This window comes from Psilocybe cubensis, chromosome 1, assembly GCF_017499595.1.
Source record: "Psilocybe cubensis strain MGC-MH-2018 chromosome 1, whole genome shotgun sequence".
Taxonomy (NCBI): Eukaryota; Fungi; Basidiomycota; class Agaricomycetes; order Agaricales; family Agrocybaceae; genus Psilocybe; species Psilocybe cubensis.
In genome coordinates, this window is record NC_062999.1 from 88,273 (window position 1) to 104,935 (window position 16,663).

Here is a 16,663-nt window from a genome sequence, read left to right on the forward strand (position 1 = left end):
ATGAGGAAGAGGAGGAGAGTGCGACAAGGTTGCATGTTGGGTTAGCTAGACCCGTTCGTCATCTCGACTGGCACATCACCCCCACTCGAACGCGGCCTCCCAGGCGAGTATGAATACATCCATCTTCTTCCTTTCATCACGACCTCCATTAACAATAAATTCGTTGACAGATGGGATGTCCCCATGCATCAGCTCTCGCTGCGTTCCGTGCGCGTTATCGCACTAACTGAAGGGCCTAAAATCATCGTCTACTCAAGCGTTACGCGCTGCGCACCAAGATGATTAATGGCGTGTTGGTCAACAAGGTCATTACCCACCCGCACATACCGTGGAACATCATCAGTATGACAAGATGAACGAATAAACCAATGAACTTGGATCTTACCAATGAGGAAGGGTGGGAGCGCGCGGACATTGGAGAGGATCAGGTTTGGAGGTTATGGCTTCTGGTTCGTTTTTTTTTTTTTTCTTTTTATTCCGTTCCTTTTTTCTCGCTCTCTCGCTGAACCATTTATTTTTTCATCCAGACTTGTTGCAGTATGTGCCGTTAAAAAACAAAATTACCATCTTGCTCCTCATGCGCAAGTCGAATAGCAACAAAACTCAACCCATTGTGCTGATCGTCAGCGCTTGTATTGTCAACCTCATCGAAGGCATCGGGGAGAGTGGCGTCGGAGATGGGTGCAGAATGTTCAATAGCTATGCGATCGACGATGAGTATGTTTCTTTTTTTTCTATTTCACGAATCAGTTGTCATTTACGCCCCCTTCTAGGTACGTCAACCGACTTCCATCGAATGCACTTCTTCGAAATTCTGCACCATCCTTTCGCGCATATCGTCCAAAAACATCCTGAACGAAACCGACAGGAACATCGCATGCCTGGTGGCGGCACAAGCAAAATGTCTGTCACCACCACCAAGCTTCACAAGCGCGCGAAGAGTGTGAGCGAGACTGGGAAGGGTCATAGCTCGACGGCGTTCCATAGGGTTGCAGAGGTGCTCGAGGTTATCCCATGTGTGTTGATGTAGAATACGGTTGGGAATATCGTCAGAGCGAAGGTGCGTCGGCGTTGTTTTTTTTTTCTCCCCTTTTTCCGTTGCACTGGATAAAACTTACAGGTTCGATAGGTAAAACACGCCACAGCAAAAATTATGGCTTGAAACGGTATGGATACACCAATGCCCCAGTATTGAAACTGAAGTTCGTTCCTTTAATTTCCCTTCTTCGCGTCTTACTATAGTTACCAAAGTGCATGCTCACCTCAGATATGATTGCGCAAAACTGAAGATGCGGGACTTGGTCGAGAAAGACGATCATGAGCGTGGGTTGATGGGGTTGGCAGCACGAGGGTACCCGTTAGAATGGGGATGGGATGGGATGATGAGTGTGCGAAAGGGGTTTTCGAGACCTCTGCTGTTCTTGGAGTTGGTACTCTTCTGCAAATTTACCGTTCAGCTCCTTTGCGCCTGTCTCTGACTGTAATTTCAAAACCTCTACTAGCACAACCTCCGTCTCTGCAATGTTCTCCCCATTTCTGGCATTGTCAGTTATATTTCCTTCCGAATCCTCGCACTTGCATCCGGCCTCATTATCGTTGTCGTGGTTTGTGCGGAGTTTACGTACTTCACGACCTAGCTTCCACCCGACTCTACACTATTCACCGCCCGCTGCCCCCATTCCTTGTCTGATATGTGCATAATCATCTTGACCAGCATCTCACTCGAATGCGCCTCCCAGACGAATATGAGTATGTACACAACGTTACTCCTCCGGTCTTCCACCTCTGCACCTTTGACGCCCGTGCACCAACCACAACTGATCCCGGCGCGAGCACATTCCAAGTCATATTAATACTTTCGTAAGTCATGACCTCTGAGTCTTGATTGCCATCAGGTTGATTCAGCGATCGTCTACTCTTCGATAGATCTAGTGGTACGTATCGGCCTAGGCATGGTCATGGGAATGTTCAAATGGATTGGAACCCTTTTTCCGAGGTTTTTTAATCAGGCCTCTTTCCACAGTTTCGTTTAGTGGCGTGTGTGTACAAACTTGAATAAATAGTATGGCGAGATATGGTGGAGCGAACCAGACGATGGAACAACGTATGTGTCCGAGATTCATTAATCGTTCAATATCGATTCCCAGAAGAGGAAGGCCAAGCTTAGGGGAATGCTATCTCCAGTTATAAATAGTTACTGAGCTAAAAGCAGCCTGCCTGAACCGCATTTTGAATAACGCCGGAGACAAATATGTGAAGGGTTTGTTTGATGGGTTATCGTGGGTGCACTATTTGTGGTATGTGTGGAGAGTTGAGAATTCAGCCTCATGAGCAAAAATACGCTGCTGCCCTGGTGTGTGTGGGGTTTTCTGCTCTCACATTGTACACCGCCAAGATTATTATCGGGTTCATTTAACGTATTTGTGCACTGATGTATCTAGGCTATGGTGTTGTTTATATTTACATACCAGCCATGTCGGTGGGTTATTGCTTTGCTTGAGAGGTATATAAGGAACATGAAGTGCCCGTTAGAAATGATCAGCCAACATCTGCTGAACTTCTCAACCTCCTTTGAACCTCCAACGTTTCAACGGTAGCTTCTCCCTTGCTCAAATAGTACAATGTCAGCACCTCCATACCTCAACCCAGGAAACTATGTCATCTTTGCAGAGAACACAACGGCTACAACCACCACCTCACCTCTGCAAAACGGACGATCCAACTTTGCAGTCACTTGCCCACTGGCTGCTGGAGCAAATTTGACAATCACGCCGCTCACGTCCGCGGCTAATGCGACACCTGCTCAGATTGTAAGTCATTAGCTTACTTGTTCAAAATCCTCTGCCTGGTAATAACATTGTCGCCGTTATTTTTCCGAATAGTGGCTTGTTACGGGGGATGGTATGATTTTGTCAAAGACTACGGCTACGGGCCAGTTGGCCCAGTCCCCGATCTTTTATGCGAGCTACACCAACAACGTTCCCAACATCGTCACGAGCAGCGGGTCTACTAACCCTGCCCCCAGCACCAAGTTTGTGTTCAATGTCTCGCAGTGAGTAGATAGTTTGATATGTGCAACATGATGAAGGGACATGCATTGATTTTTTTCTCTCTCTTTCACGATTAGGGTAGCTAAGACTGACCAGGGAGACGCGCTTTCATACCTTGCTACGGTTATGACTGCTGATAATGCCGACCAATTCTGGACCATCGATTCGGTGGTATGTAATTTCTTTGCTTTGCGGTGTGGTAAAGAATAGAGAATGCTCATCGCAGTTTTATGGCGGATTTTAGCGAACCGATAGTGTTGTACGTCAATTTCAACGATGATGGGGTTTGTGAGACTGATTTGGTGTTCTTTTAGGTCAAAGCAAATCTCAAGAGTACCTCGAAGAGGTTTGTCTTTGTTCCTGTTTGATTAGTATAAGCTATAGCTAGGTAGGGATGACCTAGAATGTGGTCAGGGGGCAGTTAAGCACAGTATGAATAAGTATCAAGATATTGAATTGTTTGTAACCCCTTGTAAACAGAGATTGTGTACTTTGAATACTCATTATTGAAAATCAACAATGATTTTGGTCGAATGAGGGGGATCTGTATCATTCTCTTATATCCGTAGTTTCTAAGACAAGCTTCATCTTTCTTCGATCACCTGCAAAATCAAACGAATAGGTTGGGCTCTGGTCAAATACCGGCATTTGCCGGAGATCACTGCACTTGGTTTGAATGTGAAAGAGGTGGACATAGTCCAGAGTGCACGTCCAAGTCAATGGAAGTCGTTATACATCTTCTGGAAGTATTAATAGACTTCTAGGCGACGTTTCTGAAGGCTAGACATGAATATTGCAACAAATATCGTGCTGTCCAACAACAAGAACAACACTGCTTTCTACGCTTATGAAGCTTAGATTTGGCATAGCGGCTGTATTGGATAATCTTGACATGTAGAAATTATCATCTTGGGTATAATAACATTCTGTATGGGAATCGTTTCCATGTCTATTCTTTCATTCACAAAAAGTGTCGTTTGTGCTCTGTTGCAAGTGTTGAACTTTCCAAACAAAACTGCCTTATCGCCACAACGAATTACGCCAGAAGGAGCACTATTTATTTAGACAATAGTAGCATTACAAAAGCATCATTTTTTATTGTACATGATTCAGAGCTTTCTCCCTAACAAGTTACTCTGTTCAAGGAAATAGCTTGACTATATACTAGCGACAGGATTCCGACAAGTAACCCTGCCATATCGAGATTTGGTCTGTGATGTGATTCGTCGTTGCAGAACGATATTGTTTGTTAAAACAATAAGTGTTTTTTTATACTCAGAGTATATAAGGCCCCATAGAATACTCAATAACCTCACAACCTACAACTTGAATCCTTCTCTTAGTGCGCCTCAATACAATGTCGGGACCAACTAGTCTTGTTCCAGGAAATTATGTAATCTTCGTAGAGGATCCCTCTGACACGGATTCAACGACCATTGGACGATCTAATTTTGCAGTAACGTGCCCGCTGTCAAACGGAGGCGCCTTTAGCATCACAACACTTATGACACCCACAAGCGCAAACCCCATGCAGATTGTATGTGTTGCTCGGAGTAAAACCCGAAAACGACTCACGTTGGACATTATAATAGTTCCTGATCACTGGAGATGGAATGATGCTCTCAAAGACGTCCAGCAATGGCTCTTTTGCTCAAACTCCTACCTTCTATGCAAGTTTCACCAACAACTCTCAGAGTATCGTGACAAGGAGCGCCCCGGCGCCGGCAGGGTCGGACACTAAATTTGTGATCCAAATTACTAGGTGTGAATCCATTGTACTCGATTCCACAGGAATAAAATCATGATCGTACCTATCTTCTTACAGGTCCGGCCCTTCAAGTCGTGGAGACGATATATGCTACCTTGCGAGTGTGATGACAGCCGACCTTACCGACCAATTCTGGACAGTCGATGATTTGGTATAGTATTTCACATATTGTTATGTCTATGGATACAACGAGCTTATAGAAACCTTTGTCAGCAAAATAATGACCACGTAATTCATATTGCAGTTAATCTGAGTTGAAGCTAACGGAAGTATTTTGCAGGTGAAAGCAGATACAATAAAGAGTGCAAAAAATTGGGTCTTCATCCCCTCTCCGCCGAATCCTGGGCCCCAAATCAAGGTCTTATCTACAGGGATTATGAATCTCATTGCGGGAAACTACGTCATCTTTGCAGAGGACCCTTCCGGAACAAACGCAGCATCCAATGGTCGATCCAACTTCGCCGTGACTTGCCCGTTGTCCAGTGGGGGAGACATCTCTATCACTACACTTTTGGCGGCTTCTAACCCGAGCCCCACACAGGTCGTAAGTCAGATGCGGTCCCCAGTGATCTCCGATTCTGAAAAGACACGTACTTTTTCAATTTTACTCGTAGTGGCTTGTCACAGGCGACGGTATGATACTGTCTAGGACCTCATCGACTGGCTCGTTAGCTCAGACGCCAACATACTACGCCAGCTTCACCGGCAATTCACAAAACATCGTCACAACTCTAGCCCCTGCTACACCTGCGCCAGACACTAAGTTTGTGATCCAAATTATGCAGTGAGTGGAAAGACGAGTCTGAAGTGATAGCGCCATGATAGAGCTAACAGTAGTTTGCTGATGCTCATAATATAGGGTTGCAGGATCTGATCACGGTGACACCCTCACTTACCTCGGGACGGTTATGACAGCCGATCTCACTGACCAATTTTGGACCGTCGACGACTTGGTATTGTTCTATCTTTCCTTCAATATGCATGAATCTTGGAAGCTGATGGCATATATCATGAACTGCAGAAAAACAATGATGCTGTACGTTGCAATGTATTAGCATCGGTAAAAGTGGATAGAAACTCATCCTTTACTTCTCAGGTTAAAGCAGACACCAGTAAGAGCGCCAAGAAATGGGTATTTGTACCCATTTAGTGGGATAAAGGACTGCATGCAGTGTGACATTGCAAAACGGAGATAGGGAAAATACCTGCGTGTGCATGACCGTCTTGGACATATTTATTGGCTATGGTCGTTTTTATCCGTGATATCAAATGCGGGAAGATGTTTTTATCTCATTGATATGAATTACGAAGTATCCCTACTTGATGTCATTATGAGGTTGCTTTTGAGATTTTTGTAGCGCAGAGCGTCAATGGTGTATCTTTTTCAAGATATGAATGGAACGCAGTCTAGATCTTTTGTCGGTCAATTTCGGACTTCATCAAACCATCTTCCTCCGATGTTTGCCGCAGTACGCCGTTTAATGGATTCGGAAATAACCGGGTGGCCTGTCAGTATGCGTCGCTCATGTGCGACTTTTACTCTTTACAACGTCCTTCATTTGTGAGTGAAGATTTTCTGGCGTTCATGTAATAACTTATCAATCTACTGAAATGTTAACTCAAGTCTAAACTTTATAGATGAGCAATCACCTGTGGAAAGTTGTTTCTGTCGCTGTGTATTTTACCAGCAAAATCGAAGACTTCATTCAGCCGTAATTATGGTCAAGTTCTGGGATCCAGGAGAAAGCAACAACCCCAAATTCGAAAATTTGGTATGTAGCAATATGTCATACTATGATTGTTCTTCAATGTACTACCAAATAAGTGATGCGAATGGAAGTCAGGTAAATTCTTGAAAGTTCTTGCCCCATGGAGGGCTGGCACTATAGCTGATGTTCAAGTCGCTCACTCTAGTACCTTTATTCTATAGATTGATAAACCGCATCTAACCTGATAAAAATAGATGATGCCGCTCCATGTGTGATTACACCAGCTTCCGGATTAGAGCACGGTTGAAGTGCGGAAGCGGCCCTTGGTTTATTATACTTAAGGAGCCGAGGCATGGGAATTACAAGAATCCACCGCAGTTGACAAACTCCGGAGACAAATACTGATGTGTTTTGACGTGGTGGGTTGATTTCGTTCTCACACCAAGATCTCCTCATTGATCTGGTCTGCCGCTACAAATGAATACATGCTTCTCTAGAGCAAAGAGGATGGGGCCTTGTGCATGATATATAAGGACGATGTAGATTTCGAATAAACACACAACCAGCATCGTCCAATACCTCACTTTTCGCACTTCAATACAATGTCTGCACCCGTCAGTCTCGTTCCAGGAAACTACGTGATCTTCGCAGAGGATCCCTCTGGCACGACCTCGAGCGTCGTAGGACGATCCAACTTTGCAGTAACATCCCCACTGTCGTCTGGAGCCTCCTTTACTCTTACCTCTCTTACGGCTGCCTCCAGTGCAGGCCCGACGCAACTTGTATGTCGTGCCTATTGTAGAAATGGAGTAGATGCTCATAATAGATCTTTAGGTCCTGGTAACTGGAGAAGGAATGATCTTATCGCAGGCCAACGGAAGCGGGCAACTCGGTCAATCCCCGACATTCTACGCTAGCTTCAGCAACAACTCTCAAAACATTGTCACGACCAATGCGCCTGCCTCTCCATCTCCCAGCACTAAATTCGTGATTCATGTTAATCAGTGAGTAGCGTGTTTATGTTTGGTATACTATCTGGTGCAGTAATAACATACCTTGTGTCTTGCAGGACCGGCCCCTCGAACCACAGTGATGCTCTCTGCTATCTTACAACTATCATGACGGCCGATCTCAGCGACCAATATTGGACTGTTGATGCTTTGGTAGGACCCTTCAATTTCTCATTAAATGAAAGGATCTGATTGGTATTTCCTTGTATCCTAGAGAGCCAATAATAATGTACGTCAAGTTGAGGCATATTTAGTTTATTGAAAACTAACAAGGTCAATTCAAGGTCGAAGCAGGAACCAAGCGAAGCGCCACTAACTGGGTCTTTGTCCCAGTTTAAGGGGATGAATAACTATTGCTTACTTGTAAAGCAACCAGTGTTTGAATCTTATCTACGATGATAATGTACTTTGAATTTGAATGAATGTTGTACACGTGAATTTGTGAAATGATGCATCGATCCTACCTTTCATTTAATCGCCTCTCTACACGAGATTCAAGGGAAGCATGTCCTCGTCAAAATACAAATGATATAATGGAAAAAATGTAGAGACTAAGCTGTTCCTTATCTGCCTGAATCTCCCTTGACGAATTTATCATTTGTCCCTTTACGCCCAGTTCCCAGGAGAGGTAAAAATTATTACAATGCATTTAAGCGTGTCTCCTTATCCGTTTATAGCTATAAACCTCGCAGAGTGCAACGAGTGCACAACGCATTGTAAGTCATTGTCAAACCTACCTCAATGTCCTTCCTCGGACAGATGCAGCAAAACTAGTTTTTACATTCAAAATATACAACTCGCAGGATTTCAGACATGTAATGAAATATCAAAAGAGTGAAGAGGCTTCCTCACCCATTATTGTCGCTCGTGGGTGTGTGAAAGGCGGAACGGACCTATCAACACATAAAATAAGCCGCTCATTGAGAAGAAATGGAAACGATAATGATGTCAGGGTCATAATTTCCCCATATCCTTTCCCCGTCTCGTAAGATTCCAATTTACTCATCTCACTAATTAAAGAGCCAAGCATTTTGAAGGTTTGATAAGATCTCGAACTTTCATAGGAGATAACATGAAATGACGAACGCAATGTAGTAAAGAAGAAGTTTAGCGATAAACTAAATACGCTATGCAGAATCTCACCGCTCTCTCCTGAGAGAATGGAGGTTGTGTGAGTTCTTCAATGAAACACCTGTTGAAATTGGAATTCATCCAAGCTTCGATGATCAGCTATCCGTGCTGTGCAATTATCTCCTCTATCTCGCACCGCAGAACTGGGCGACCCTTCACGCCGATGGAGCTGATAGAATCATCATCGTCCAAGCTGTATTATTTGGACAAGGAGAAAGATAATCCCGGCCCCACCACCCTGCTGATTCTCGAACTGTCCTTGATCGTAGCGCAGCCTTTGTCAGGTTAATTACCTACGAGATTCCGTATAGTTCCTTCCATGCATTCTCAATGGAATATAATGTTCACATCTTTCATCTAGGACAATGGAGCTGACGGGAGAAAACACGGAACAAAGTATCTCAATACATACCTGCAACAACATACATTAATGATTAATCGAAACCACACCGCCGTGCATGTTCTCTCCGACTCGTGGGAGATGATTAACACGCCAAGAATAAACGACTGTGTGTTTGTGTAAATATAGTCTGTTTGGCTATTTGTCTCCGGTGCTTTCAAGCAGCGGTAGGCGTTGTGTGTTGTGGATACCAGTTTTCATTTGATAAGCGGGTGATTAGCGTACAGAGTTGGGGGATTGATATATGGAATGCTAGGAATGACTATTGCAGGCTACGGTACCGAGGCAGACTTCGAAATCTCGAATTTGATGTGTATGTAAAGGTTTTTCAATTTTTTATGCTATGTTTCTCGACGATAAAATGAAGCTTTCAGAAAATATTATAAAGAAGTGTACGGTGGAGTAGAACCAAAACATGGAGAATCGCATGCGTACCTGATCCAAGTCTAGTTCGCCAATTCCCAGAAGCGGAATTCGAGGGCGAGCCGTCTGGTTATAAATAGTCACAGCTAAATGAGGCAGCTAAAATCAGCCTCTCCTCCGCATCTTCAAAATCGCCGGAGCCAAATATGTATGTATTGATCACAATGTATGTATTGAAAGCAAAAGCGTCTGATGAGATGCTGTGGTTGCAATGTTTGTTGTTTGTGGATTTGAAGGTGTTCAGTAAGATTTTGGGTGTCGGCACTCTGAGTCGGGTGTGTTTGCATCTTATCTCACATCTCACATGGTGCACCGCCCAGAAGATTTCGTTGTAATTGTGCTCGTGCGCCGAAGTACTCATCTAGATTATGGTACTGCTTACATACCAGAGATATCGAAAAAGTGACCTGCTTCAGAGGTATATAAAGCCTACAAAATTATCCCCAAAATTCACCAACCAGCTAACCAGCTAACCAGCTAACCACCTGAACACCTCTTCTACACACTCAACTTTCAACCTTCAAACACAATGTCAGGACCCACCGCTCTCGTCCCCGGAAACTACGTTATCTTTTCTGAGAACCCCTCTGGCACATCCACCACTGCGCCTGGAACCAATGGACGATCCAACTTTGCAGTCACCTGCCCCCTCTCCGCTGGAGGAAATTTCACCATTACGTCGCTTTCGTCGGCAGCCAGTGCGCAGCCTACCCAAATCGTAAGTCACCAGTGTAACTTTTGTAAACGTTTCGCAGTGATAACTTTGTTTTGCTTTTTTGGGGGGAATAGTGGCTTGTTACTGGGGACGGTATGATCTTGGCCAAAACCTCCGCTTCGGGCCAGTTGGCGCAGTCTCCCACGTTCTACGCGAACTACACCAACAACTCGGCCAACATCGTCACGATCAGCGCGCCAGCTACACCTGCACCCAACACCAAATTTGTGTTCCATGTTTCGCAGTGAGTAGACCTTCCGGATGTGTGCATTATGATGATGATGATGCAGGAATTGACTTTCTTTTGGTTCCTCTTTTCCGATTAGGGTAGCAAAGACTGACCAAGGAGACGCGCTTTCCTACCTCGCCACCGTCATGACCGCCGACCTCACGGACAGCTTCTGGACCGTCGACTCTGTGGTACGTCATTTTCCGGTTTGATTCGCGTTTAAAGATACAGAGAGCTGATGATCATGATGGTGTATACAGCAAAACAACACCATCGTACGTCGATTTCCACCAAGTGTGGTTTGCTTGTGAGACTGATTTGGTGTCGTTTTCTAGGTTAAAGCGAACGTTAAGAGCAGCGCAAAGAACTTTGTCTTTGTTCCTGTTTAAACACATAGCATAAGCAATGCTCACTAGCCGGGACGTAGCCCTGGGAGCTTGCGCGCGGGTGGATGTGTATGAAGATGTTGAATGTTTTTGTAATCGCTTGTAAATGGAGATTGTGTATCTTGGATATATTCATTGCGAAAAAAATCAACTTTTTGAATACTGATATTGATTGTATGAGGGAGTCTGCATCTTTACCTGATATCCGGAGTTCGAAGGAGATGGCAAAGGTGAAGAATAGGTTCGTGGCACAATGGATAGAATGTGAGGAGATGTAAGCAAGGTATGAGTAAAAGTGCTTGACTAGCCGAATATAAGGCGCTATAGCTAAGTGGTTAAAGCGACAGATTAGAATTGTAACAAGTTCTACAATCTGTTCCTCTTTGAGGGCGCAGGTTCAAATCCTGCTGGCGTCGTAGCTTTTTGCCTTTTATCCTACTCGGAGTTGTTTGTGCACATTGATTGTCAATGTTTCATTTATTTTTCTGATACTTTCCAAGCTCTGAAAGTCTGTGCAGACAAGGAGATAAGCAGTGGGTGCCCGTGGGAGAGGCAGATGGTTGACGCAACGGTGGGATCAATTTGTCGCGTACTGTCACCTGGTGACAAAGCGTGACATTCTTCCTTCCTTGGTCCCCAACCACAACACTTTTGTGCACCATGAGCGTACGTGCGGTACCTCTCCTGCTACTTTGGACACCAGACATGCTGATATCGTGATGAACTGTGTATAGGCATTCACCGTGGGCGAAGAGGATATCCTGAGCGATGTTGTTCCGAGCAACATTGTGTCGCGCCAGGTACGTATGCCGTGTTTGTGGAAGGTCATGTTCTGATGCGTAATATTTGGACATAGCCTAGTCAAGGAGCGGAGGCGGAGAGCGAGTACGACGAGGGCGCGGATGTGGAGGAGGAGGACGAGCTGATGAGCGAGGATGATACCGTACGTTGTCTTTTGGTTTTTGGCTTTTACGCATCCTTGACTGATGGTGTTCAGGCTGGCAATGCTGCGCGGGCGAAGAAGAAAAAGCAGGAGGCTACGGCGGACAGAAAGATGAAGCGTCAGAAGCGCAAAGCGGACGAGGGCCAGCTGCAGATAAAAAGGCAGGAGATGGACAAGGCAAAGGTCCCGTATCTTCTCTCTCTTTCTTTGGCTGGCTGACTTATCCTTGTTGTGATAGATTGCGGATGCTGTGAAGAGATATTCGTATCTACTTGGACAGACGGAGCTGTTCAAACATTTCGTGGATATCAAGGTGTGTTTCTTTTTCGTCTTTTTTGTTACTCTTTCACTCATTCTTTCCTTTAGAAAGCATCAGACCCTGAATATGCGGCTATCATGGACGCGGAACCCAAGCCCAAAGGCCGTGGGCGGAAGAAGCAGGTGTATGTATGCGCCTTGTAGTGCCATGATATGACGTGTCTGATCAGTTTTGTGGTCACAGCGACAGCAATGCCCGCCACCGCAAGTCTGAGAAGGAGGAAGACGAGGAGCTGCTCAAGGACGGCGAGGCTGGGTTGAGTGGCGACGACCAGCCGTTTGTCTTCGAGTCCTCGCCCAGCTGTGTGTTTTTTCTTTCATGTCAAGCTTGTGCCTGGTGGCTGATGTATGCGCATGTGCAGTTATTAACGGAACGATGCGGCCTTACCAGCTGCAGGGCCTCAACTGGATGGTCTCCCTACACCACAATGGGTTGAATGGTATCCTCGCCGATGAGATGGTACGTGTCGTCTCTCTATGCTCTCTACCTACTCCCCTCATTCACTTGCCAGGGTCTGGGCAAAACTCTGCAAACCATCTCCTTCCTTGCCTACCTCAAACACTATCGCTCCATCCCCGGCCCCCATCTCGTCGTCGTCCCAAAATCTACCCTCCAAAACTGGGCACGCGAGTTCCAACAATGGGCACCCTCTTTCAACGTCGTCGTCCTCACAGGATCCAAAGAAGAGCGCGCCGACCTCATCGCGACCCGCCTCATCCCGCAAGACTTCGAAGTCTGCATCACCTCCTACGAAATTTGCCTCATCGAGCAATCCGCGCTCAAAAAGTTCTCCTTCGCATACATCGTCATCGACGAAGCCCACCGCATCAAAAACGTCGACTCCATGCTCTCGCAGATCGTCAGAGCGTTCATGAGCAGAGGGAGGTTGTTGATCACCGGCACGCCGCTGCAGAACAATCTCAAGGAGCTCTTTGCCCTGTTGAATTTTATCTGTCCCGAGATTTTTGTGGATTATAAGGACTTGGATAGTTTTTTGCATAAGGATGATGCGAGTACCGGTGGCGAGGGTGGTAAGGTGGATGAACAGGAGGCAAACAAAAAGGTTGTCGAGGCATTGCATAAGATTTTGAGGCCGTTTTTGTTGAGGCGTGTCAAGGCGGATGTGGAGAAGAGTTTGTTGCCCAGTACGTCTTTGTTTTTTGTGGCATTGTTTTGCGTTATTGAATGTGTTGTTTTGCAGAGAAGGAAGTGAATATCTATGTCGGTCTCACGGAAATGCAGCGCAAGTGGTATCGCTCCGTGTTGGAGAAGGATATTGATGCTGTGAACGGGTTGACGGGCAAGAAAGAGGGAAAGACGAGGCTTATGAATATGGTCATGCAGGTTCGTTTTATTTCATTGCTACCTCTCTCTTTTCGATTGCTGTCCTGTGGCTAATTTTGGTTTGCTTGCTTTTGCCTGCTCCGTCGCGCATGCACACTCCCACCCATCCAGCTCCGCAAAGTGACCTGCCATCCCTACCTCTTCGACGGCGCAGAGCCCGGCCCGCCCTACACCACCGACGAGCACCTGATCCAAAACTCGGGCAAGATGATCATCCTCGACAAACTGCTAGCAAGTATGAAAGCTAAAGGCTCGCGCGTCCTCATCTTCAGCCAGATGAGTCGCGTGTTGGATATTTTGGAGGATTATTGTTTGTTCAGAGGGTACAGTGCGTGTTTTTCTTTCGTTCTATTGGTGTGGATTTGCACTGCAGATTCTGATGATGTGTAACAGAGTACTGCCGGATTGACGGAGGAACTGCGCATGAAGATCGAATCAGTGCCATAGACGAGTACAACAAACCCGGCTCCGAGAAATTCATCTTCCTCCTCACCACCCGCGCTGGAGGACTAGGCATCAACTTAACAACCGCCGACATCGTCGTGCTCTACGACTCGGACTGGAACCCCCAAGCCGACTTGCAAGCCATGGACCGCGCGCACCGTATCGGGCAGACGAAGCAAGTGTACGTTTTCCGGTTTATCACCGAGGGCAGTGTCGAAGAGCGCATGCTGGAGCGGGCGGCGCAGAAGTTGAGGCTTGATCAGTTGGTTATTCAGCAGGGAAGAGCGCAGATTCAGGCCAAGGCGGCTGCGAATAAGGAAGAGCTTTTGGAGATGATTACGCATGGGGCGGAGAAGATTATCAATAATGTGTCAGAGGAGTGAGTACTTTTTTACTTTTCTGATGCTACGGGGAAGTGGTTGACCGTTTGTCTCTTTATAGGCTGATGGTGAATGAAGATATCGATGCGATCATTCAGAGAGGAGAGGAGAGGACGATGGAGCTGAATAGTAAATACGAAGGGTTGAATCTGGAAGATCTGAATAATTTCAAATCGGACGCTTCAGTGCAACAGTGGGAAGGCGAGGATTTCCGGGCAGGGGTGCGTGCGGCTCCTCTTTCTCTCTTACGCCTCAGAGTTTATTAATGTTGCATTTGGATCTTTAACAGAAAAAAGCGCTTAATTTCAATTTACTGTCCCTGTCGAAGAGGGAGCGGAAGAGTAATTATTCGGTGGATAACTACTTCAAGGATACGCTCCGTGCTGGTCCGTCGAAAGTGGACAAGGCGCCCAAGATTCCAAGAGCGCCGAAGCAGATTGCTATGTGCGTCGTTTCCCCTTGTTTTCGCTGTGGATAGGCTGATTTGAGCTGACTTTGTGTGTATAGTCAGGACTTCCAGTTTTTCCCGGATGAGTTGGCGGCGTTGCAGGAGCGCGAGATGGCTGCTCACAAGGTACGCGTTTACCCCTTCAAGTTATATTATCTGAAGACTGAACAACAACAACCTACCACCTACAGCGACTGAACGGCATCCCAGCTGTGGCGCGCGAGCCCGCCGGCCCTGAAGATACTCCTGAGGTTCTCGAAGCCGAGCGACAGGCGGCGCAAGAGTTCATCGACGAGGCGGAGCCGCTGGACGACGATGATTTGGAGAGGAAGGAGGAGTGTATTAGGCAGGGCTTCCCGGAATGGAGTCGACGTGATTTCCAGCAGTTTGTGAGGGGGTTGGAAACGCATGGGTGGTATGTGTTCTTTTTTTGATTTTTAACCTTATTTGACGAGGGATGGCTTACTAATGTATGTATGCGTTGTAGGGGCGCGGATGCGACGTTGCTTGCTCAGGAAATTCAGGACAAGACGCCTGAAGAGGTGGAAAAGTATATGAAGGTGTTTAACAGAAAGTGCAAAACGCTTGCTGGTACGTCGTTATCACACACACACATCATCGAACGAAAATATCTAACGACCACACAGAGTACCCGCGCATCAAAGCGCGCATCGAAGAAGGCGAAGCTAAGCGCATCAAGCGCGAAAACCTCGAACTGCTGCTCTCCCGCAAAATCTCGTCGGTGCGGTACCCAATGCAAGAGCTCGAGCTCAACTACCCAACCACAAAGGGCAAAGTCTACAGCGAGGAAGAAGACAGGTATCTGCTCTGCCGGCTGTTCCACTACGGGATGCAGGCGGACGACGTGTATGAGCGGATCAAGAAGGATATCACCGAGTTTCCTGTGTTTAGGTTTGATTGGTTCTTCAAGAGTCGGAGTCCGCAGGAGTTGCAGAGGAGGTGTAATACGCTTTTGGGCATGATTGAGAAGGAGGAGGAGACGAGGGCGTCTGAGGAGGCAAAGTTGAAGCCGACGAAGGGAAAGGTCGGTATTTTTCTTTTAAAAATGACGTATGGGATGCGGTGCTGATGTGTTTTTTTTTTTTTTTTCTTTTTTTGCGTTTGGTAGAAGAGGGGTATTGAGGAGGTTGTTAAAGTTGAGAAGCAGGAGTCGAGGCCTGCCACACCCGTCGAGTCGGCATCTGCCAAGAGGTCGAAGAAGAAGAAAACATAGATGTTGCTCGTATCGAGTATGTGTGCGTGTGTTGGTGTGAGGGCGTTGTGTTGCTGTTGTTGTTGTTGCTGTGGGGAAGAGTCTGCTGTTGTATCTCTAGTTTCTTGTTTCCTCTATCTCTCTCTTTTTTTCTATGACTAGGTACAGGTGTCTCCTCTTTTTTGAATGTGTTAATAGAGTATATATATATATTCCTCCATCTCTCTCTCTCTCTTTCTCCTCCTCTCTGCTCGTAGATCGGGTTTTGTGTCCTTGGTGTGTATGTTGTTTCTTGGTTCTTTGATTTTGGGACCTGGGTTGTCAAGTTTTGTACTTGTTACGACTCGTTACAACAACGACGACGACGATGACTGACGTTGTTTGTGACGATGACATGCCTCTCATGATCAGGTAAATTCACCCTGACTATATTCCGAATCATAAGTACAGATTTCAGTTGTGCCGCTGCGGTGTTCGACAGGGTGTTGGTTAGTTCGTGTATGTGATGGTGGTGTCAGGTGTACATAATAACCCTATGAGATGATTCCAGATGTGCCACGTTCATAATTTTCTTACCTATTCAATTGAGCGGTGTTCGACGGTCACCTTCAGTTAAGCTTGTGGCGGTCCCGGGTCACGAATGGATTGTCTATGTTTAATTGCTCTGAACCAAGGTCCGGTGTCAACAATTGAATCTCTTTTTTTCTAAATCTACTACATTCTGTGCATTTCAAAAATGCGGGGGTAGATA

At 46.1% G+C, this 16,663-nt stretch overlaps 5 protein-coding genes and 1 non-coding gene across 6 annotated transcripts; all 6 read left to right on the forward strand.

Annotated features, from left to right (window-relative positions):
- Positions 1–368: 368 nt before the first annotated feature.
- JR316_0000006 (uncharacterized protein) lies at positions 369–1,864 on the forward strand (the record flags this gene model as incomplete). Its single annotated transcript, XM_047885825.1, has 7 exons — positions 369–449; positions 539–622; positions 654–717; positions 774–1,016; positions 1,243–1,430; positions 1,503–1,604; positions 1,715–1,864. The coding sequence occupies 7 exons, from the start codon at positions 369–371 to the stop codon at positions 1,862–1,864; spliced, it is 912 nt and encodes a 303-aa protein (XP_047753571.1).
- Positions 1,865–2,621: 757 nt separating this feature from the next.
- Positions 2,622–3,418, forward strand: JR316_0000007 (uncharacterized protein; the record flags this gene model as incomplete). Its single annotated transcript, XM_047885826.1, has 4 exons — positions 2,622–2,810; positions 2,883–3,052; positions 3,128–3,221; positions 3,365–3,418. The coding sequence occupies 4 exons, from the start codon at positions 2,622–2,624 to the stop codon at positions 3,416–3,418; spliced, it is 507 nt and encodes a 168-aa protein (XP_047753572.1).
- A 3,711-nt stretch (positions 3,419–7,129) lies between these two features.
- JR316_0000008 (uncharacterized protein) lies at positions 7,130–7,875 on the forward strand (the record flags this gene model as incomplete). Its single annotated transcript, XM_047885827.1, has 5 exons — positions 7,130–7,309; positions 7,362–7,531; positions 7,597–7,690; positions 7,752–7,766; positions 7,822–7,875. The coding sequence occupies 5 exons, from the start codon at positions 7,130–7,132 to the stop codon at positions 7,873–7,875; spliced, it is 513 nt and encodes a 170-aa protein (XP_047753573.1).
- Positions 7,876–10,020: 2,145 nt separating this feature from the next.
- JR316_0000009 (uncharacterized protein) lies at positions 10,021–10,824 on the forward strand (the record flags this gene model as incomplete). Its single annotated transcript, XM_047885828.1, has 5 exons — positions 10,021–10,209; positions 10,281–10,450; positions 10,533–10,626; positions 10,696–10,710; positions 10,771–10,824. 5 exons carry the CDS (start codon positions 10,021–10,023, stop codon positions 10,822–10,824), a joined length of 522 nt encoding a protein of 173 aa, XP_047753574.1.
- Positions 10,825–11,138: 314 nt separating this feature from the next.
- Positions 11,139–11,237, forward strand: JR316_0000010. Its single transcript has one exon. It is a non-coding gene; the product is annotated as a tRNA-Ser (tRNA).
- Positions 11,238–11,481: 244 nt separating this feature from the next.
- On the forward strand, positions 11,482–15,933 carry JR316_0000011 (ISWI chromatin-remodeling complex ATPase ISW2; the record flags this gene model as incomplete). The annotated part of the gene is made up of 19 exons (XM_047885829.1): positions 11,482–11,487; positions 11,556–11,621; positions 11,678–11,764; positions 11,819–11,947; positions 12,003–12,077; positions 12,131–12,207; positions 12,267–12,385; positions 12,445–12,542; positions 12,595–13,228; positions 13,285–13,427; positions 13,539–13,755; positions 13,821–14,250; positions 14,313–14,472; positions 14,541–14,695; positions 14,759–14,825; positions 14,891–15,114; positions 15,187–15,290; positions 15,347–15,744; positions 15,829–15,933. The coding sequence occupies 19 exons, from the start codon at positions 11,482–11,484 to the stop codon at positions 15,931–15,933; spliced, it is 3,294 nt and encodes a 1,097-aa protein (XP_047753575.1).
- Positions 15,934–16,663: the final 730 nt, after the last annotated feature.